Source organism: Neofelis nebulosa, chromosome 16 (assembly GCF_028018385.1).
Source record: "Neofelis nebulosa isolate mNeoNeb1 chromosome 16, mNeoNeb1.pri, whole genome shotgun sequence".
Classification (NCBI taxonomy): Eukaryota; Metazoa; Chordata; class Mammalia; order Carnivora; family Felidae; genus Neofelis; species Neofelis nebulosa.
Genome location: NC_080797.1, coordinates 14,849,701 through 14,870,658, shown reverse-complemented (window position 1 = coordinate 14,870,658; position 20,958 = coordinate 14,849,701). Strand labels below are relative to the sequence as shown.

The following is a 20,958-nucleotide window of genomic DNA, read 5'->3' as shown; positions in this document are numbered from 1 at the left end:
GGAGGGGAGGCCCCTGTCGCAGGGCAGCGGCGGGGACAGCCCTCCTGCTGCTCTCAGCGCGCCTTTCCCGTCTCGGGCTTGCCCGTAGCCCGTCACTGACCCGTAGGGCTGGCACCTGAGACCGTCTGGCTGGGTCCCTTGCAGCCCAGCCCTGTCGGGGGCCGGTATGAGGCTGAGGGGTAGAGAAGGCCTGAGGCCATCTGGCCGGGGGCGGGGGCGGGGGACCAGGAGCCTGCGCGCCCCTCTCCTCGCGGCCCTTTTTCCTTTTGGGTTAGTTGAGAAGTGATTCACGCGCGGAGCCGCCGTCGCCCGTGGACGGTGAGGCGGTGTTGAGCGTATCCGCACAGCCGTCCCCACCCCCCGTTTTAGAGCATTTCCGGCACCCCAGAAACGAAGCCCTGCCCGTCAGCAGTTGTCCCCTCCCCCAGACAGCCAGCAGTCAGGTCTGGGCGTCTCGCGGGAACGGGGTCACCCGGGTGTGGCCTTCTGCACGTGGCCTCTTGCGGTCGACGCAAGGCTGTCGGAGCCCGTCCGTGCTGTGGCCTGTGCTGCACTCCCCTGTCCGGCCCTCGTGGAGGCTCTGAGCCCCGGAGGTCCTCCAAGGGTCTGCAGCACGAGGGTAGAGGGAGGGTGTGTCAGCGCCTGGGTGGTGGGGGGGGGGGGGTACGCTCCACAGGGAGCCTGGGGGCACCGACCACCCCCTCCCCCCCCCTCCCTGGGGAGGAACCCGGCTGTGCGCTGAGCCTGTTTGGGTTGGTTTTTGCCTGGGGGCTGAGGTCCTGGCCCACACAGGGAAAGGGCCCATGACTTTTCCCACCAGGAAGAGTGAGACACCCCCCACCCCCTTCTGCTCTCTCTGCCTCCGTTTTCCAGGGCGCCTGCCCCACGCGCCCTGTGTTCCGAGGACCAGCTCAAGGGGCTGGGTGCTGTGGGCAGGCCAGGCTGCCGTTCACAGCACCCCCAACCAGGACACCAGGAGTTCTGCCTGGGGGGGATGTCAAGGCCACAGACTCACTCACTTGCGCCCAGCACTTAATTCCTGTGTTCACGGTTCGCGGGGGGCTTTAGAGATTGTCCCCAACCCCCAACCCTAAGGAAGAGCTGGGGGAGGCAGGTGTGGGGGTGGGAGTCTGACCTGTGGGGCCCTTCGTCCTTGAGCTGACAGGAGATGGTCAATGACCCCAGGGAAGGGGGGCGACCTGGGTTCCAAACACAGATGAGGCCTTTTTTTCCCTGCTCCTTTGGAGACTGTTTTGCTCCCAGGAGGCTCTCCTGTCCGCAGGGCCCCTCACCAGGAGGCCCGGCCCTATGCAGCCCGCTGGGCAGCATGTGCAGGAGCAGGCAGGTTCTGCACCCCGGGACTCACACGGGGGGCCCTCCCGGGGGTCCTCAAACTGCACCAAAGCCCCTGTCCCGACAGCTTCCTCTCGGCAGAGCAGGGGGCTCCAGCGAGTGATTGCAAGTGTGGGTCTGCTCAGTGCTGTGGACAGGGGGGTGGTCTGTCCTGAGCCTCGATTGCTGGGATCCCCTGGCTGCCGCTGAACCCCCAGCCCCCACGTCCTCCCTCCCCGACTTGAGCTTCGTGTTGGCAGAAACCCTCGGCCAGGGAGAGCAGTGAGGCTGCTCGCCAGGCAGGGGCCCGACCCTCGGAGCCCTTGGCAGGCAGTTCTGTGCCCTCCAGGGAGGCCGACTGGCCCAGGAAGGGCCCCCACACGCTCTGTCCTACCCCGCGGCCTCTGGGCCCGCGGCCAGGCTGGCGGCCCGAGCTGCACCAATGACAGGCCGTGCAGGAGCGGTGGTCACTGCCTGTGGAGTGGGGGAAGGTAGGGTTGCGGAAGACGGAGAGCGTCCGTCTGTCCGTCAGGGGCAGGTTCCCTGTGAGTGGGACTGGGTCAGAGCCGGCCCTTTTCAGGAACTGCTGGTAATTGAGACTGTGTTTTGGGATTTCCACGAAGAGAACTGATTTAATTATAGGTCAGGCCACAGGCGCTCGCAGACATTTGGGGCACTAAGTAGGACGAGGGCTCCATCTGGAAGCGGGGAAGGTGCTGGTGCTGTGCTCACGGCCAAGGCCACTGCCCAGATCTCCCGGCACCCGCGGAAGTGCCCGTCTGTGTGAAGGGGGCCGGAGGGCACGTGGCTGGCGAAGGGCGCGCTGTGGCGGCAGGCCTCATGCAGCCACCCTGAGCCTCTGGCCTTCCGGGCCTCAGCTGCTGTGTCCCCTCCCAGGCAGGCAGGTGTGAGTGGCTACACCATGGCCTGTGTCGGGGCCCTCAGAGCTTCTGGGTGATTCTGAAGGACAGCCAGTCCCGCTGGCCATCTGGTGGTCCCAAGGGCTTCCGAGTGAGGGTCTGGGAGGCTGGTATGAAGTGTCGTGCTTCCGTCCCTGCAAACCCCGTAGGGCCAGGGTCAAGATCTCTCCTGTTTCTACCATTTGTCTCTAGCCGCAGCCCTGCTCTGACTAGAACATAACCGAACACCCTCCAAGGGGTGTCGTGACTGGTAGAAAATCCGGGGACGCGTGTTGGGTGTGTGGTGGGCTGGGGGCCACAGACAAGCAGTGTGTCCTTCCCAACCTGTATGCGGGCTCCGCACTCGGAGGGACGGGCTGCCAAGACCCCAGGCAGTGTCAGGGCCCCCAAGGCAGAGGTGAGCGCCTGGGAAGAGAGAACTGGAGACAGAGTGGCGGACCCCTGCGCAGGGTCACCCGCGTGTGGGCCAGAGCTGCGGCCGGAGCACAGGGGGCCGTGGGCAGCCTCGTCCTTGGAGCCCCTGATCTGGGCAGCGTCCGGCTTTTGAGGAGGGCAGAAGGGGCTAGGGGCTGCAGGGAGCACCGGCCGGATCCCCCTCCTGTGCGATGCGGCTGTGGGAGGAGCAGTGGCTGAGGCCCGGCTGGCCGGTTGTGCTGGAGGAGAGCAGGCCTACCTCGGGAGCCCGTGGGGCAGGCTTTCCTTGGGGCCCCCGGTCACTTTGCTCCCCCGCTCACTGGGTTCGCGTGTTCTGGGAGGCACACACATCTAGATCTCAGTCTGGGAAAGGGGGAGATTTGTTCTATTTAAAGGGATGTGTAATTAACAAAGCAAAAACCAAATAACCATAATTTAGATCTTCAAAAAAGATAATGGCGGAGACTGGTCCGTTAAGATGTGGCGTTTGACGCCCTGCTGGTGGTTCAGGACCTTTATGGGTCTCTTGCTCTCACTTCTAAAAAGCTCTTCAACACCAAAGGCAGCCTGTGGACGAAACCGCTGGCCTCCGCGGTGCAGGCGTTTTCCTTCCTTGGAGGTAAATCAGGGGCCCTCGCCCGGGGGAAAAACCAGTGTGGGAAACCGAGACCTTGTTCCCCTGTCAGGGCTTACATGTCCAGAGGTGCAGGGGCTCACCAGCCGGGACAGGCCAGCTGGGGAAGGACAGTCTGTTCCTTTGAACTTGTTGGGCCACTTCAGGCCCCACACCTCTCCCGTGGCTGCCCACTCACCCCCAGTTCTCCCGATGGAGCCGCGCAGGGGCTATGGCCTCGATGGCACCGGGAGTGATTCGGAGCACCTGCGGCCGTCAGAGCTGGAGGGCACCTTGGAGAGCAGTGTTGGGCACATGCCCCCGCCATTTCACACCCCGGAATGTCTGTGTTCGGAACGTGAACAGCAGGGAGCATTGGTCTTAATGACGTGCATTGTAATAAATTCTTAATAATCTTTAAACAACACACTCTGTTTGAACGTACATAGCACGTCACTTCGACGTGTCATCGCTGCGGGAAATGTTGGTGAGGTACGTCACGTCCTTTTCCTGTTGAGTCCGTGAACTCGGGTGTGGACTTTGAGCTGTAGAGCCTCGGTGGCTGCGGGAGGCAAGGGCTCCCCTGTTGGGAAGTGCCAACAGGAGTGACGGGGTTCGGCCCCTTCGCTTCCCACGTGGGGAAGCCAGGACCCAGAGGGCTTTGCAGCCGAGTAGGGTGACCCGGCAGAGCCGGTGCTGGAGCCCAATGTGACCTGCAGGCCCGCGGGCGGAGCTCCCACCAGACCTGGAGAGTGTGGGTCCCTGAGTGCTGGCCACGCAAGGCCATGGCTCAGGTTTGCCGAGACCCGTCCCCTTGGGTCTCCGGGACAGGCTGATCTGTGGGCCCTAAGCCTTTGTCAGAGCATCTGGCCTACTGGTGTGGACATAAGTGGCCCCACGCTCCTTCCTGGGCCTCCGGGCACACGGGACGCTGGGCATGGGGGTGCCGTGGGCATGTCGTGTGCTGGGGCAGGCACGAGCAGCTGGGGTCTGATGACAGCAGTGAGCCCTTTCGCCAGAAAACGGGAACCCCCGGGGCTCAGGGAGCCCTTCCCCCCACGGGCCTGTGGGCACGACGGTGTGGTGGCCTCAGCCCTGAGTCTCGCTCTGAGCTCTCTTGTCGAAATGAAACTTTAAGGGTCCAGCCGTGGCCCAGCAGATTGAGGCTGGTTGAGGCTTTGTCCGCCGGCCTGTGGCGCCAGGTCCATCAGCCTGGAGGAGGGGCGCAGGCCAGCTCAGCGAGCCCCAGGGCGCCGCTGGCTGCGGCCAGCGGGTCCCCCGTCACTGAACGCATCGCGGGCGTCCGGTTTTTGCTGTCCCTTCCCTGAATATCACGGCCGATCGGGTTCCTTCTGTTCTCCTGGGAGTAGTAGTTGCCGGCAGTGACAGCTGAGGGCCAAGAATTCCACTCTCATTCATGAGCCGTGGGGACCGACAGGGGCAGAGTCAGGTGTTTGAGAAACGTGGGAAAGCCACAGCGCGGCCATGTCGGAGGAGGTAAAGGGAGCCGTTTGTTCTTGAGGGCCCCTCCCCCACCTCTGAGTCACCGCCCGCTTTGGAGAGGAGACATATGTTCTGATCACTTTTGTCTTCTCGGATTACAGGGCTGTTCAGCCCAGGGTGACTAAATGGGAGCATTCTGTGGTCTTAAATGCTTTCAGCTGGGTGTTTCTATAGCACTGTCACCATAGCACCGCCAAGCCGGGAGCAGGAGAGGCGGGAGTAGAGAGCCAGCCACAGCACCCACCTGCCCGCCTGCCCACGGCAGGGACAGGCTCAGGGCCATTTCCAGCAGCCTGTTGCTAAGTCGTCAGAAGTGTGGGGCCAGGCCGAGTTCTGTCCTCCACCGGGCGAGCCAGAGCGGCCTGGACCCTGTGGGTGGGGCGCCCTCCGCTCTTCCCCCACCCCTGGGGGGGGGGGGGGAGGGGGAGGGGAAGGTCCTTACTTGCCCACATTTCCAGGGTCTGCCCCCCGGGAAGTTGTGGTCTCTCTCCGCAAGGGGCAGCATCCTGGGAAAGGAGAGCTGGCTGTCATTCCTGGAAGGAAGAGGCAGTCCTGTGTCCCCACTGACGAGGAATCTGCCCTGGGGCAGCTGGACAGCCCAGGGGCCCCGTGGTGGTGTAGCTCAGGAGGCTGTCCCGCCTGCTCCCCAGGACACGCGGTCCCCGGGGGCGATGGCGCCTCCCGGGGCAGTGCTCTCCACCTCAGTCCCGCTCCCCCTGAGGCCTGCGCTGCCCCTGGCTGTTCACGGGGCTTGATGGAATAAATGGAAATCTTAAAAATAACCCCCCACTCCCTCCCCCCCACGGGAGGCCACCAGACCCCGATAATGGGGCCAGCGCCCTGCACTGCACAGGCCCGGCGCTCGTGGAGAACACTGCTGTGAAAGAGGTACCACAGCCTAAAAACCCAGAAACCATCTGCAGGTGGGACAGCTGGCTCGAGGGGCCGCTGTTCGGAAGGAGCTGTCCTCAGCTGCGCGCTCAGGGCGAGCGGACCCAGGGGGCCCCGCGTCCCGGTTTCCGCGCTGTCCTGTGCTAACCCTTCACGGTGGCCCCTCTTTTTCTTCAGAGTCCCCGCTGGATGACAGCTGGCATGGAGGCCGGCACTCTGGGCAGCCTCCCCTTGGGCCTCCCTTCACGAGGCTGCGTGCCCAACTCCGTGCACTAGCTGTCACCGGGCGTGGGCCTCCACGTGCCTGGCTCACCCCAGCCCGCCGGCCTTGAAGGCCTGGCCGCTGCTGAGTTGGTGGGGACACTAGAGCGGCCCCAGGGAGAGCAGGAGGTGGGGGCACGAGGGAGGCGGATTGGGGGTTTTCCTGGGGGGTTAAACCCTGATCTCCTCCTGGAACCTTGCAGAAACTTCTCCTGAGGCTGCCCCCTTATGCAGCTCTCGGGCACCGGGCTGAGTCCCTGTGTGTGGAGTCGAGGAAGGGCTTGTGGGCTAGTGGAAGCCGGTAGGGTCACGGCAGCGTCCCTGACAGGCCCTGGGGGAGTGTGCATGGGACCTTCCAGGCGACATGAGCACTGGGTGCAGGGGGACGGGCGCCTCCCCTCCCCTCCCTTCCGCTCCTGGTGCACACGCCCTTCCAGCCCCTTCCATCCAGTGGGTGTTGTCTCCTGGGTCTCTGCCCCTGCCCCCCCTCACAGGCACCTCCCGGGGCCCCTAGGAGCGGGTGTGGGTGTGAGCGGTCCCCTTGGCAGGCACTCTCTTCCCGCAGTAGCCGGGTGGCGTCTGAGGAATGGCGCAGGGGGGCCTCGGCCGCCGTGTCCCCCACCCCCGGGGGCGCCGCACACCTGGAAGCCTCCCGGAAGAGCCACCATGCAGGGGAGGTCCCGCGGGAGCACGTTCCAGAACCGGAGGAGTCGTCCTGGGGCAGCCCTGAGGAACAGGGTGGAGGAGGGGAGAAGGGGGAGGAGACGGCAGGGCTGGGGGAGCAGAGCAGCAAGCCCGCCAGGGGGGCCTCTTACCTGTGTTCAGACTTTTCTCCCAGGCTGGCAGGGGTTTGCCATCCCGGTCCCCTCCCCTTTCCGAAGGGAGCCCCTTCTCGGCTGCAGAAGTCCCTCCCAGCTCCCTTCCTCTGTTTCTCTGCTCCCGGGGGTGCGGGGCGGCCACGCTGCCACCCTGCAGGGGTCTCTGTAGCCCGGGGGTCTTTCCTGGAGCAGCCCCACCTCTGGCAAGAGCCATCCCGGGTCCCCTCAGTCCCACGGGCTGCAGGGCCCTGTGGCCATTTGGAGGGCTGAGGCCTACTCCTCAGGGCTGTGGCCTCCGTGGGGCTGGGGGCGACGGGCTGCCCATTTTGAGGCCCATTTAAGCTGCCCTCGGCGTGGTGAGGTGGGCGGTCTGCGGGGCAGAGGGAGCAGGCCCCTGGGTTTTGGTGGCCCGGACGGGCAGGCCTTGTCGTGGGGCGTCGTGGCTCCCTCACGCTGGCCGAGCCACGCCCACAGGCCGGTCCTTGCCCCCCCCCCCCCCCCCCCCAGCTGAGCGAGGCTGGGAAGGGAGGCGGCGGCGGGAACAGCCTGTTCTGCTCACCTCCTCCGGTCGCCCACGTCAGCTCAGCACCGCCTACCCTCTCTGAGTCAGAGCCGGGCGGGGGAGGCGCCCCTGGAGGCCGGGCTGGCCCCTGCCAGAGGTGGGGCTGCTCCACGAAAGACCCCTGGGCTACAGAGACCCCTGCAGGGCGGCAGCGTGGCCGCGCCCCCCCTCCCCCGCCCCCCAGGAGCAGAGGAAGGGAGCTGGAAGGGACTTGTGCAGCCGAGAAGGGGCTCCCTTCGGAAAGAGCCTAGACCCCAGAGACCCCAACGCACGCACGCCCTGGAGAGGGAGCTGCGAACCCTGGCGGTGTGCGTCTGGGTGCTCCTGCCTCCCTGTGACGGCTGCCTGCAGTCCTGAGGGTGCTTTGTTTCTGGAAGTTTCCGGCAAAATCGGAACGTTCCCGTGCGCCCCAGCATCAAGCAGTGTCTCCTGCGTCCCCTGCCCACCCCCGCAGGGCCTGGGTGTCTCCTGCGCTCGCTGCCCACCTCTGCGGGGTTTGGTGTGGATTAGTCATTCTTGTGCACACAGTGCCCGGTGTGCTTTCCCGCTCCACTGTCAGAGTGGCTTTAGATGCTCGGAATCAGCACCCACAGGAGGTGCCACGCTGCCACCGGGTCCCACCGTGTGATCCGCCAGCACGGTCCCCACGTGTATGGCTGCTGGGGCACTGAGGGGACAGGGGTCGGCGAGACACAAGCTCCTGGGGGACAGAGGTGCGGTGGGCTGGGGTCGGCCCTGGTGTCACTTCTGTCCTCACCCTCTTGGCTCAAGTGAGCTCAAACCCCAGCAGTGGGCCGGTGGGAGGTGCCTCCACCCCTAGCTGAGCCTGACCCTGTGCCGTCCCCCCACACTCTCTCCTGTCCCCCCCAGTACATTGACGCCATCAGCAACAAGCAGGGCGAGCTGGAGAACTACGTGTCGGACGGCTACAAGACCGCGCTCACCGAGGAGAGAAGGAGGTTCTGCTTCCTGGTGGAGAAGCAGTGCGCCGTGGCCAAGAACTCCGCCGCCTACCACTCCAAGGTGGGGCTGCTCGCGGCGCAGGGGCAGGGTCCTCGTGGGCTCAAGTGGACCGGCTCCCTGGCAGGCATCGGGGGCCTGTCCGCCCGAGAGCTGTGATGACAGTAATTCTGTGCATTGAGGCTGCCCCCAGGGACAGCGTTCTGGTCAGAAAATCCCCAGGGTAAACGCTGCAGACGTTTTGAGGCCTTTCTCAGAAACTGCCAGCTGCTCTTTTAGGGGCAGTGGCACCAAAGGGTCTCCTCTGAGGAGGGCTAGGTCCTCGGGGAGGGCTACGGTGTGGGGAACTGCAGGCCAGCATTGCGCCGGGGGCTGGCGAGCCCCAGAGGCCACAGCCCCCCGCCCCCTGCCCCCCCCCCCCCCCAGGATCAGACAGATTCAGAGGAGCCCCTGTTCATAGTCCTCAATTCAGAGCCAGGGTGGGAACATATCTGTCCACTGGAACATTCCAGAGCATTCCAAGAGCTCAACCGGTGTGGTGAGAAACCCCAGTTCACATCCTGTTCCCACAAAGGTGCCTGTGGGGCAGCAGGGTAAATGCACATTCACACACGTGTGCCGGATCTAAGCCCTGCCCTCTGGTCCCCGCGGCCTGGGCAGGGAGGAGGTAGACGCCCCCCTCTGCCTTCCCCGGGCCTACGCCAGGGCCTGTGCGCAGGTGCAAGGCAAGCACGGCGAAGAGAGCCGCGTCCCCTGTGGGAGCTGGGAAGGCTCCCCGGGGCAGCCTCGCCAGCAGGCTTTCCAGAGCAGGGGGGCCACCCCGGCCTCACTCCAGGCTGCGCTGTGGCGGACGTGTGCGCCCTCTGGTGGCGGTCTGGCGGTGTGGCAGGTCAGGGAGAGCGTGGGGACGGAGGGCAGGAAAGCCACGGTCCCCGGGGAGCTGGACCCAGCCCTCCTTAGCGGGTTTAGAGAGGCACAGAGGTTGGGGTACCAGGGCAGGACCGCCCAGGCGCTTCCCAGTAGCAGGCCACCGGGCGCCTCCTACAGACAGAGCTGTTGTCACCGGTTGGGAGCCCCAGTTGGCCAGCCACCTTAGCTGTGGAGCCCTTCTGAGGGTCACGCTCAGCCATGCTGAGCCTGGGGTTGCCCCCATTGGTGCCAGGCCCCTGTTGGCCCGCCTTGTCACCGCCACCCAGAGCTGTCACCCGTTTATCTCGGCCGGGGTCCAGAAGCACTTTGGGCTTGTGGTGGTCCCACGCAGGAGCAGCCCCAGATGTGTGAGCCAACAGACAGCCGCGTTCAGTCAAACTTTATTTATGAAACACCCGGCCAGCCCTCAGGCCTTGGCCTGCGGGTCCCTGGTTCAAACCAGCAGGCGATGGAGGGCAGGATCTGCTCCCAGGGGCCATTTTCCAGCTTCCTCCAGCTTACCCCACAGACGCCCCCTCCCTCCCAGACACAGGTCAGAAGTGGGAGGGCGAGCAGGGAGAGGCAGTGACGACAGCTGCTCCGTAGGTCCCGGAGACAGCCATTGCCCTGAGCTGAGGAGCACTGCCCCCAGGAGCTCCAGGCTCTGCATGGGACTCAGGGTATGGCGTCGGCTGCGGGTCAGGTGGCCCATAGCGGCCACGGTGGCCTCCCGGCCCTGGACCTGCCCATGTATTAGGCACAAGGCCCCAGGTGGGCTACAGGGAGCCACAGGCTGCTGGCTGTCCCTCCCATGCTGGGACTCCTCACTACACCGTGGCTTCTCCATCCTTTGTTAGAGCCCTACATTTGTGGGGCTGGCTGGGCCCCGGGCACACCCCGGTGCACACCAAAGGGACATCTGGGCTCTTGGGCCCCTGGGTGCGGGGGCAGGAACACCTAGCACCCTGCGTCTCCCAAGTGCCGCCGGACGGGACCCTGCTTTCCGCATCCTCCCCGTAGCCTGGCGTGACTGCAGCTAGGCCCTGGCAGCTCTGTCCCTTTGCCATCATGGCTCCCGCCCTATCCTTTTACCACCTGGTTTCTGGCCCTGGGGTACCCCGGGGTGACACTCTTCCCGGGACTTCACGGTTGCCCGTGAAGGCTCTGCCCATTTCGTGCCTGAGTGTGAGCCACTGTCCCTCTTTCTTTCTTTGGGGGTCTCTGCCCCGGTTGGACCTTGGTTTCATCTCAGCCCCAGTGGCCCCTTCAGCACACGGCTCACCGCAGCGTACCAGCCTCTTTCCCGGGTCGGGGTCAGGGACTCACAGGTGGCCCATCTGGCTGTGAGTCACCACCTGGTGAAGAGCAGCCCTTAGCCTTAGACAGGTGACCTCACCTGGGGTGGGACGCGTCGCCAGGGGGCTGCGTCCAAGGTGAGCGTGGCCCGGCGGGGCGCCCCCCCCCCCCGCCCCGCCCCCGCGTGTGCCCAGCCACAAGCCTGCGGCCGGCCCTGACCCCTCCCTGCTTCCTCTGCTCCAGGGCAAGGAGCTGCTGGCACAGAAGCTGCCGCTGTGGCAACAGGCCTGCGCCGACCCCAACAAGATCCCGGAGCGCGCGGTGCAGCTGATGGCCAGCAGCAACGGCTCCGTCCTCCCCAGCGCCTTGTCGGCCTCCAAGTCCAGCCTGGTCATCTCAGACCCCATTCCGGGGGCCAAGCCTCTGCCGGTGCCCCCTGAGCTGGCCCCGTTTGTGGGGGTGAGTCCACAGCTTCCCGCGAGCTTCCTGGGTGTGAGAAGACGGCCCCCACCCCTTGCACCTGGGGCGCCCTCACCAGGGTGAGGGGTCTCCACGCCGGCCTCACCTGACTGGGCCCTCCCGTGACGCCACCCCCCCCCCTTCTCAACAGCGGCTGTCCGCCCAGGAGAGCGCGCCCGTCATGAATGGCGTCTCGGGCCCTGATGGCGAGGACTACAGCCCCTGGGCCGACCGCAAGGCCGCCCAGCCTAAGGCCTCGTCCCCACCACAGTCACAGAGCAAGCTGAGCGACTCCTACTCCAACACGCTCCCCGTGCGCAAGAGCGTGACACCGAAAAACAGCTACGCTGCCAGTAAGGGCTTGGACGTGTCCCTGGTTGTGCCGCGCCCGCGGGGAAGTGGGGAAGGTCTCCAGAACCCCGGGCACGTGTGCTCCTGTGCAGCACCCCTGGGCCCGCATGGAGATACAGTCCTGGACCCTCGGGCTTCGCCCGGCCCTCCTCGTTGTCTCTGGCAAGCCGCAGGCCGTGACCGCGATAGGTGGGGCCGTGCCAGGACGCCATCGGCTCAGCCTGTGATGGCAGCATGCGGGTGATGTCCAACTGGGCTGTGATGGACAGTGGGATGCCCCCGCCCCCGCTACTGCCCCGGGTCCCTGGACTGTGCCTCCCCATCCTGTGGCCGGCGGCCTGCCCCTTCCCCCAGCCCATGAGCGCCTCCCGATGACGGATGGGAGAGCCGAGGCCAGGCTCCGGCCCGGAATTCCCTGCAGCTGGTGGGCGGCGGTCCGTGGCTGGATCCTTCCTGAGTCTCTGTCCAAATGGCCCTGCAGGCTGGCGAGCGTCCCCTCCAGGCCCACCTGGGGCCTTCTAGCATCTCGCCACCAGGCGGCCGAGCCGACAGGCGTGCGGTCAGTCCCCTCACTCCTGCCCTGTCGTCCCGCAGCTGAGACCAAGACCCTGCCCCGCTCCAGCTCCATGGCAGCCGGCCTGGAGCGCAACGGCCGCATGCGAGTGAAAGCCATCTTCTCCCACGCGGCCGGGGACAACAGCACCCTGCTGAGCTTCAAGGAGGGCGACCTCATCACCCTGCTAGTGCCCGAGGCCCGTGACGGCTGGCACTACGGGGAGAGCGAGAAGACAAAAATGTAAGTGTCCGTAGGCCGGGCCCTCCCCGCCAGCCGTCGGGGCCTCTCGGGCCGCCGGGACTCCGATGAGCTCAGGGACACCCCCTCCTGACCCTGCAGCGTCCAGAGGTCCCAGTGGCTCTGGCTCCTTCCCAGCCTGATTATCCCGCCGTGGGCCTTCAGTCGGAAAATCTTTGTGGCGCAGACGTGACCGCGTCTCAGAACCACAGCCTCCCGTCTCTTGCCAGCCCGTCACCCTCACTGCCCACGTCACCCACTTGGCCCGGGGCCCCGCACACGCACACCGCGGCCCGTCTGGCGCCTTCCCTGCTGTCGGGTGTACGGCTTCCCAGTTGGCCGTCAGCCCCAAAGCCTTCTGCTGTCCCCAAGTCCGTTTCGATCAGCCTTTGTGCTGGGGTTCTAGAAGCCACACGGTCACGTTCTGGGAGCTGTGTCCTCACGGCCTCACTGAGCACATCGTGCAAAGGCTGCACCAGCATTCACTGCGCCTCAGGGCCGCCTGGCCAGGTGCTGCCCCTCTCCCCCCCCCCCCCCCCCCCCCCCCCCCCGCCACTGTCATCCAGATGTTTCTGGATGTGGCTGTCGGTGGCGTGGGAGGCTCCCATCCCGGAGCAGAGTCAGCCCTGACGTTTCGTCGGCCCCCAGGCAGCCACACCATCTTGGGAGGGGGCAATGAGGAACAGGGAAATCGGTAGGGAGCCTCAGTCCCGGACACGGTACCCATCTACCCCCCACCAGACAGCTTCTCAGGTGTCGGCGCCCCCGCTCAGCGTGGCTGCCTGTGGCTGTGTGGCCAGAGACCAGCCCTGCCCAGGGGTCCCCAGCCTCCCGTCCAGTGGCTCGTATGAGCTCCCTCTGCAGACGGTCGCAGCCCGGCAGGGACCCGGGGGGCGGAACCCCTCGCCCCCCCGCCCCACCCCCCCATGCTGGCAGCCCGGCCCTGGAGCCCTCTCACCCGGCCTTGTCTTTCAGGCGGGGCTGGTTTCCGTTCTCCTACACCCGGGTTCTGGACAGCGACGGCAGCGACAGGTTGCACATGAGGTGAGTGTGCCGGCCCCGGCCGCCGGCCCCTCGCTCCACAGAGGCTGCCGTGAGAGCAGGGCACTGCGGGGGCACCTCTGCGGGCGGCCCCCGCTCCCTGCTCACGGTGCTGTGCCCACGCCCCGCACGGAAGTGTTTGAGGCTCCTGGGGTGTGTGGGTGCAGGGTGCTCTGTGAGGAGGGTCTGCGGGCCTCGGGGGTCACCCGGCGCTGGGTGGGGCGGGGGTCGCCAAGGGGCTCACGGGCTGCGGGACGTCCCTCCCGCCGCCCCTCCGGGCCCCGTCCACCGGCTCAGGGAGGCCGAGGCCTCCGTAGGGGGCCCAAGGGAGGCGGGAGAGGTGGAGGGCCAGAGGGGGGGCCGGGGCGGCCCGGCCCCTAAGCACCACCCCCCCTCCCCCCGCAGCCTGCAGCAGGGAAAGAGCAGCAGCACGGGCAACCTCCTGGACAAGGAGGAGCTGGCACTGCCACCGCCCGACTACGGCACGTCCTCGCGCGCCTTCCCTGCCCAGACGGCCGGCACCTTCAAGCAGAGGCCCTACAGCGTGGCTGTGCCTGCCTTCTCCCAGGTGAGCTCCACAGCAGGGGCGGGGGGGGGGGGCCCAAAGGGGCGACCAGCGGGCACCCTCTACAGGCGCGGGGCTCTGATGAAGGCACGGCGGCCCCTCTGCCTGCCCTTTCCTCCGCCGGGGCGGTGGCTGCGGCTGTGATGCTGCCCCGGACCCCAGCTCTTGGGAGGAGCCTGGGCGTCGGCGAGGAGCCCTCTCCTCGAGGCTGTCGGGCTTTGGCGGTCGTGGGTCCGTGTGGATGTGAGCACCTGCACTTGAGACCTGTGCTGTGGCCGGAACCTTTCCGTGTGCGTCTGGGTCTCTGGAGACAGGACCAGGCACTCATGCCCAGGCCACCCGGGCCAGAGGCAGGAGGGCAAGGCCTGGGTCCCTCGTAGAGCCCCTGGAGGGTGTGATGTTGGTCTCAAAGCCCAGGTGGGACTGGGGTGTGGCTGTGGAGGGTACTGCTGGGACCCCCACCGCTCTGTCTGGGGAGGCTCACAGGGTTGGAGGAGCCCAAGGCTTCTAGAACATTTGCTGTGGCTGTGGTGGGAACAGGGGCCAGCAATGCGTTCTGGGTCCCGATGTCCAGGATTGAGCCCCAGCTTAAGGGTCAGCGCGCCCCCACCCCCCTCACCCTGGACAGCAGCAGGGAGGAGAAGAAAAGTTTTTCTAAAATCTGGGCAGCATGAGTGAAAACCAAGGATCTGGGTCGCCGGAGGCTGTGGTGAGCGATGTCATGGGTGGGTGGGGCCCAAGAAGGGCCGCGCCCAGCCCCGTCCCGAGCAGCCTCGTCCCAGCGAGGAGGGTATAACCGGCACGAGCTGGGCGAGGTTGTTGCCCACAAGAGAAGCTCACTGTCGCACAGTGGGAACACGTAGTTTGAGATTAGGTGCTGGGAAGCGTCAGACTGGGGAGGTGTGGCTCAGGCCCTTGGATGGAACCTTCCAGAGAAGGTGAGACTGGAGCCGGAGCTCAGGGAGAGGCCGATCCAGCCTGGGAGAGGCACGGCACCCCGGAGCCACCAGGCCAGCCTGCCCCATGCAGCCCACCTGGCGCCCCCCCGCCCCCCCCCCACACACACACACAGCTGGCTGGGCCCAGGCGGGTGTGGCCCTGCTCCTCCCACCTCCCTGCTCTCTGGGTGTGGTTTTGGCCCTGAGACAGCTAACACCCCTTGACGGCCCTAGGCCCGAGGCCGGGCGGCAGAGAGGTGGTGGCTGACCAGCCCCCGTCCCTCAGCCCCACACCCAGGGCCCCACACCCCCGAGGCCAGAAGCCACAGCCGGTGTCTGGGGCTGCAGGAGCCTGCTCGGCCTTGCCAGGCTCGCTTTCCTGCCCAGCCATCACCCCTCCCCGCAAGTGGCACCGGTTCTGTCCCTGGCACGGCCCCGCTACCTGCCCAGAGGCTTCCACACAGCCCCAACCTCACCTGCCTTGGTGCTCCTATTAGGTAACCTGCAGGTGTCCTGGGGCCCCGGCCCACTCGCCTCGCGAGTCGCGTATGGGAGGGGCCAGCACCTGGACTGTCTGTGTGTGCCCGTGAGCGTGAGCCCACGTGATCCGTGATCTGCTGGCCAGATGAGGAGATGCCCCCACGCACTTGGGAGGTCACCGCTGTGCACGTACGAGGGGCCCTCCGTGCCCTTGGCTACGGGCAGCGCCTTGCCCTGCGGACCCCACTTCGCCCCCAGAACCCCCAGCCTGACCTGCATTCCTGTTTCTCCCCAGGGTCTAGACGACTATGGAGCGCGGGCTGTGAGCAGGTAAGGAGCTTTCACGCGTGACCTGGGGCGCTGGCGTGGGGGGAGCTGGCCCCTCTCACGGGCCCTCCGGGGCCTGCTCTGCGAGATGGGGCTGCAGACTGCGGAGGCCCCTCTCCGGGGCCTCTCTGAGCCACGGGGGCCGCGGGGCAGTCGCGCACGGTCCTGGGAGGTCGCCTTCATGCTCTCACCCCTGGGTCGGCGGGAGCGGGCCCTCCACCGCGGGAGCCTACCTGCTTCTGTGACCACCACGGCCCCTGGGCTCCCGGCCTTCCAGGAAGCCCCTCGGCCGGGTTCTGTCGCACCCCCCTCTTCCTTCCTGGTGGCCAGGCCTGCGTCGGCCAGCGGGGTGCGGCCCGCCCCTGGGCTCATCTCCCCAGAACCAGCCCCGGCCGTCCCGTCCCACCCCCCCACCCCCCCACCCCCAGCCTGGGCTCGGCCCGCGTCCCGCCTTTCCTCCAGGGCCGGGCAGCCGGCCGACCCCGAACCGTGGGCAGAGCTGCGGCAAGAGAGGCGTGCGGCCTGGCAGTGTCCTGTGCTTTGTCCCACAGCGGCAGCGGCACGCTGGTGTCCACAGTGTGAGGACGCTGACCACGGGCGGCCGCCGCTCGGAAGAGTCCCCCCCCATCTGTGTGGTCTCCATCGGTTCCCTCCTCTGCTCTCGTTGGTTTGTTCTCGGGTTTTCTTTCCCACCTGCCCTCTCCCCGCCTTTTGGTTGGTGACCCCAGACTCTGAGATCCCCCAGGGTCCATGGTGCTGCCCCACCTCTGCTCCCCGTGTTTACACGCCCCCGCCCCCGTGTGCCCACCGGGCAGGAGCTGCCGGCGGGGCAGCGGGGGCAGGGCGTCCTTGCCTCTGCTCCGCGTCTGCCGTGTTCACGATGCACCGTCCCCTTTTGAAGGCTCACCACGAGCCAAGTCTAAAGTTTGAAGAAAAAGAAAAATCCAAAAAAAAAAAAAAAAAAAAAAGAAAAGACAAGAAAAAAAAGAAAAAAAGCAAAGAAAAACCGGAAAAGGACTCTTCTTTCCTGAACCACAAAAACATATGCATGGACCCCGGTGTACGTACTGTTATTCTGCATCTGACTCCCCCAGCGGACGCTGCATCTGCCAGGAAAGGGAAGGCGCCGGGAGCTCCCGGAGGCTCGCGGCCCCGCGGGCGCCCTTCCGAGGGCCGCGCGCACCCACGGAGGGGCCCGTGCCCGGCTCGGGGGGCCTCCTGAGGAAGCTGGCCGCTCCTGTGAGGGAGGCCACGGCCCCCACCCGGCCCAGCAGGCCGGGCCCCCGAGCGCTTCCTTCTCCTCGGCCACCGTCGGACGGTGTACAGAGTCCAGAGCGAGGGCGTGTGGCCTCCCCAGGCGCACTGGCGGGGCGGGGCGGGGGGGGGGGGGGTTGTCGGGAGCAGGCGCCGCCCGGCCACACTCGGACATTCCAAAGACCTCCAGAGACCACCCCCACCCCCACGTGTTCTGGAAACCGCTTCACAGCCTCGTGAGGGAGTCTCGGCCCCCAGGCTGCACCGGGCAGGGTGCGGGGCTGGCCCCGGGAGGGCGGCTTTGGGCCCCCCGCCCGCCCGCGCCCGCCGCCTGGGGGAAGCGGGCGGTCCCCGCCCCCGACCTCCCCGAACACTCTCGTCTTTTTGTGTGTGTCTTGCTGACCAGAAACAGACACGCTGGGCTCAGTGGCCTCTTCACACCCCGAGTCTGGGAAGTGAGCGAGGGCACGGCCCCGCTTGGCCCTTCCGCCGAGGGAGCCCCTATGAAGCTGTGGACGCTCCTTTTTCTGATGCGATTTAACAAAACCCTCCGCCCGCTCTCGTGTGGACTAGTGTTTGTGAGAGAAGCCGCTCGAGACACAGACGGACCCGTTTTCTATTTGAGGAAAAAACAAAGCCAGAACATGGACCCGTGTGAACAGCCTTCCGTGTTGGTGTTCTCGTTTTGCTCACAGCTCTCAAATCCAGGGGATTCCATGCTCAACGGATGAATGTAGACACAAACTGCAAAACTTGTATGAACATGTAAAGTGCTGAAAATATTTTTCCTGTTTTCTTTCCTCTTTTTTTTTTTTTTTTTTAAACTCTGAATTGTGCCCTGTGCCGCAGTCGTTTGAATAAAAGTTTTATTTATTGCATTGAGCTTGGTGTGGCGCCTCCTTCCAGGTCCACCGCGTGGGATCGGGGCCGCGCGCGGGGCCCGGCCGCCTCGGCCGGCCGGCCTCCACGGAGCGACCGAGGCGCGCCCCTCTCGGGTCCTGGGCCGCGGGGTCGGGGCGGGTGGGGGGCACCTGCCCGCCGGCTCGCCCCTCTCTTCCCGGCAGCCACGGGACAGCGCGGTCCCCCGCGGCCGGGTCTCGCGCTCCTGGCAGGTGTCCTCTGGCCCCAGGTGTCTCCCCACGTCCCCCTCGGGGGACGCAGACCCCTTTTCCGCACCCACCTGCCCCAACTGAGCCCTTGTGTTTCCTTGCAGCGCCGATGTGGAAGTGGCCAGGTTCTGAGCCGCCCCTGACTAGAGTTAGTAAGTTGCCCGGCTTTCTCACGCTGGCCGGTCTGCCTTCCCAGCGGCTCTGCAGACCCCGCGGCCTCGGCCCTGGCGGGCGGGGACGGGGCGCGGGGGTCTGCCGAGCCTGCCTCTGCTCTGGGCTCTGGGCTTTCGCTTCCCCTTGGATTGCTCCTCGGGCTCTGGGACTTGCTGCCTCTGTCTGGAAGCTTGTGGGCCTGACTGGCTGCCCCCGCTGCACCCCAGCGCCCACGGCACCTCCCTGCACCGCTGGCCTGGTCCGGCCCCGGTCCTCTGCCTCGGTTTCTCTCTACGGGGCGCTTCGGCCACAATCAGGGTGAAGCCCGGTGATCGGCTGTGAGGCCAGCTCTGGGCTCCTTTGGCTGAGCGTCCCCTCGGGCCGCGCCTGTGGGTGTGGGTGTGAGCCCGGCCTGGCCGGCTCCCTGGGTGGTGAGCCCTGCAGCCCCTTGGGGGCTGGGGAGATCTGGGTGGGCCTCGGGGACGGTGCCACGGCTCGTGCCCGCGTGAGGGCCTCAGGCACACCGGAGCAGGAGCACGTGCCTGGGCCGCTGGGGCAGGTGGATATATGGTGGCCCTGGTGCCCGCTCTGCCCGGACTCGCATGTGCCCCAAGGGGCGCCAGGAGGCTGCGCCAGGCTTTCTAGATCGGGCCTTCACCACTGCGTGTGGGTGCCCGTGTGGGCCTGCTACAGCCAACCCCGTGACGGCCCCTTCCTCTCCGCCCTGGGACAGCCAGCACCCTGGGCCCCGGGCCTCGGTCAGGGTGGCAGTGCCGCCCATCTGTCTCTGCCCCCGCCACCCCAGGACACTGGCACCTGTGTCCTTTGTAGCAGATGGTGCTCACTGGACCCCACTGGGCACCAGTGACGTGGCCCCTCCAAGGGCAGTGGCTGCTCCCAACGGGTCCTGGACTCCCTCTCCTTTTACTGTGTCTGAGCTACAGTGTGAGGAGTTTCTGGAAGATTCTGGAGACCAGTGCTCCTGGAATTTGAGGACAGGGTGAAAATGCCTTCGCTGCCTCTAGATTCCCCTTCTTCCAGGATGCAGAGAGGCTTCCATTTCCAACCCCCCCTCCGACGCCCCACCGCTGCCCCCGCTGCCCCCATCGCTCTGAGCTGCAGGCCTGGCCTCTGCCTGGGACCACGTCCCCCGGTGTAGGACGGGGCCCCGGGGGCACGGTGGGCATCAGCACAGCGCCACCAGCCAGCCTCCCAGCCGCAGAATCAGCCTGGCTCCAAGATTCGGCTGGGGGTGGGGTGCCAAAAGTCCCCCGGGTCGGTCAAAGCACCCGGACCAAGCCTGCCTGAGGTGTGGCCCTGGGGGGACCGAACGACAAGGATCCGATCCCAGAAGGGCCGAAGTCCCGAAGGCACGGCAACCGCTTTGGTCTCGGAGGAGGAAGTTCAGGAGGAAGTGGAAATGCACCCCGGCCGCTCCCTCACTCTGCTCCAGGATCACCGAAGGACGGAAACCGTACCCTGTGAGGAGACGCGGCCGTTCCCAGCCGACCCGGTTCTCGCTCAGTTGGCGGATTCGAAACAATTACAGGCGACTCCCTAAACCCTCGGCATAGCGCTTCCCTTGAGATTGGAACGGAAAGGCGCTCGGCCCTCCTCGGGCTGCAGGGTTTGCAGGCGGGGGCTGTGGGCTCAGGACCCCGCGATGCCCCCAAGGGCTGCCCCTTGAATGCAGCGCCGGACCCTCCGGGGGCTTCAGCCTGCCCTGCCTGCGGGAGGAGCCTGGACGGCTCCTGTGGCCTCTGCTCGGTTCCGTCCGCTGAGTTTGCTTACGTCTTGGTGGTTTGCTGCCGGGCGTCCACCCCTGGCAAGCACCCCAAGCGGGGACAAATGTCCCCGGGGCCAGAGACTGGGCCTTGGGTCTGAACTTAGTCCTGTTTTGCCATCTTGGTGTTGACCCGCCCAGGGTCGCACTGACACCCTCCCGTTCCTTCACAGAAGGTGGTAGGCGCCCTAGACGCCCCCACCCAGGGGCCTCTGGTCGGGGCTGGGCTGGGCGCGGCTGCAGGGGGAGGCCGGGGGCGTCTTCAGCCCGCAGTGTTGACGGTGCGTGCTCCCCGCTCACCCTGTTTGGGGGAAGATGAAGAAAGTGGGGCTCAGAGGCCAGACATCGTCTTGCGGGGAGGCCTGTCTGGCTGTGCTGCTGCCCCGACCCACCTGGCCTGACCCCTCTGTACTGGCTCCAGCCAGCACAGGAGCTGCCCTCCCTCCCCGGGCTTAGGGCCTGAGCTCCGTCCTCGGCTCGGTCCCCAACTCCAGATGAACAAGATTGGCCGAGTTCCAGCCCCCCAGGGCATCTGCCTTGACCCGGGCCGGGAACAGCCAAGGCCCGGAGCCTTCCTTCAGAACCAGAGTCTAGGCAAGGTGGCAGTCAGGGCACGGGCCACCGCCCTGTCCCGGGGGCGGATGTCACTGGTCACAGGAGACTTGGCCTTGGGAGCTTCCAGGCGGCCAAAAAGCTGAAACTCGTCTGTACGCGTCAGCGGAACAGAGCGCCAGAGCGCATGGAGGAGCCTGAGGCCCCACGTGGGGCTGCAGTGGCCTCGAAGCCAGGGGTCGATGACTCAGAGGACAGTCGTAAGCAGCGTGCCCACACGGGACTCTCAGCCATCATCCCGGAGACGGGGACGGGGACTTCATTCGCCAAGAAGTTAGCTACTGTCTGCCGCTGCTCCTCTTAAAAGTTCAGTCCCAAGTGTCTCAGTTTTTTAGAAAACACAGGGAGGCGCCCCCGCCCCACACGCTCTCCCTGGGCACTGGACAGAGCGCCTGCCCGCCGCGTGGACACCAGCCCAGCTGCGCCAGAGGCGACTCCGGCCCCAGGTAATGGCTGCAGAGCCGAGCGCTTCGCCAGGAGTGCGGTCCTGTCCGTGCCGGCCCTCCGTGTCCCACGTGCCGTCTGTGCCGCCACCCCCAGCCCGCTGTCCCGTGCTGTCCCTGCCCAGGCGGGTCCTCCGGGCTGGGTGCCAGCGTCCGCTGTGCTCATCTCGT

The 20,958-nt window shown here is 66.3% G+C and overlaps 1 protein-coding gene across 5 annotated transcripts in view; it reads left to right on the top strand.

Moving 5' to 3' along the window:
- Positions 1–20,958, top strand: part of BAIAP2 (BAR/IMD domain containing adaptor protein 2) — a 62,919-nt gene that overhangs the window by 40,978 nt on the left and 983 nt on the right. Inside the window, exons 7-15 of one of the 5 annotated variants that reach the window (XR_009255009.1) lie at positions 8,185–8,337; positions 10,723–10,938; positions 11,090–11,291; positions 11,884–12,085; positions 13,058–13,126; positions 13,529–13,691; positions 15,402–15,436; positions 17,901–17,948; positions 18,991–20,790. Coding sequence is in view for 4 of the 5 variants with exons in the window: in XM_058703945.1 (XP_058559928.1) it covers positions 8,185–8,337; positions 10,723–10,938; positions 11,090–11,291; positions 11,884–12,085; positions 13,058–13,126; positions 13,529–13,691; positions 15,402–15,436; positions 15,985–16,015 (1,071 nt within the window). In the remaining variant the exon portion in view is untranslated. Of the gene's footprint in view, positions 1–8,184; positions 8,338–10,722; positions 10,939–11,089; positions 11,292–11,883; positions 12,086–13,057; positions 13,127–13,528; positions 13,692–15,401; positions 15,437–15,984; positions 16,440–17,900; positions 17,949–18,990; positions 20,791–20,958 lie in introns of those variants that run through there. The other 4 variants (XM_058703947.1, XM_058703946.1, XM_058703945.1 and 1 more) reach the window with 4 other exon arrangements.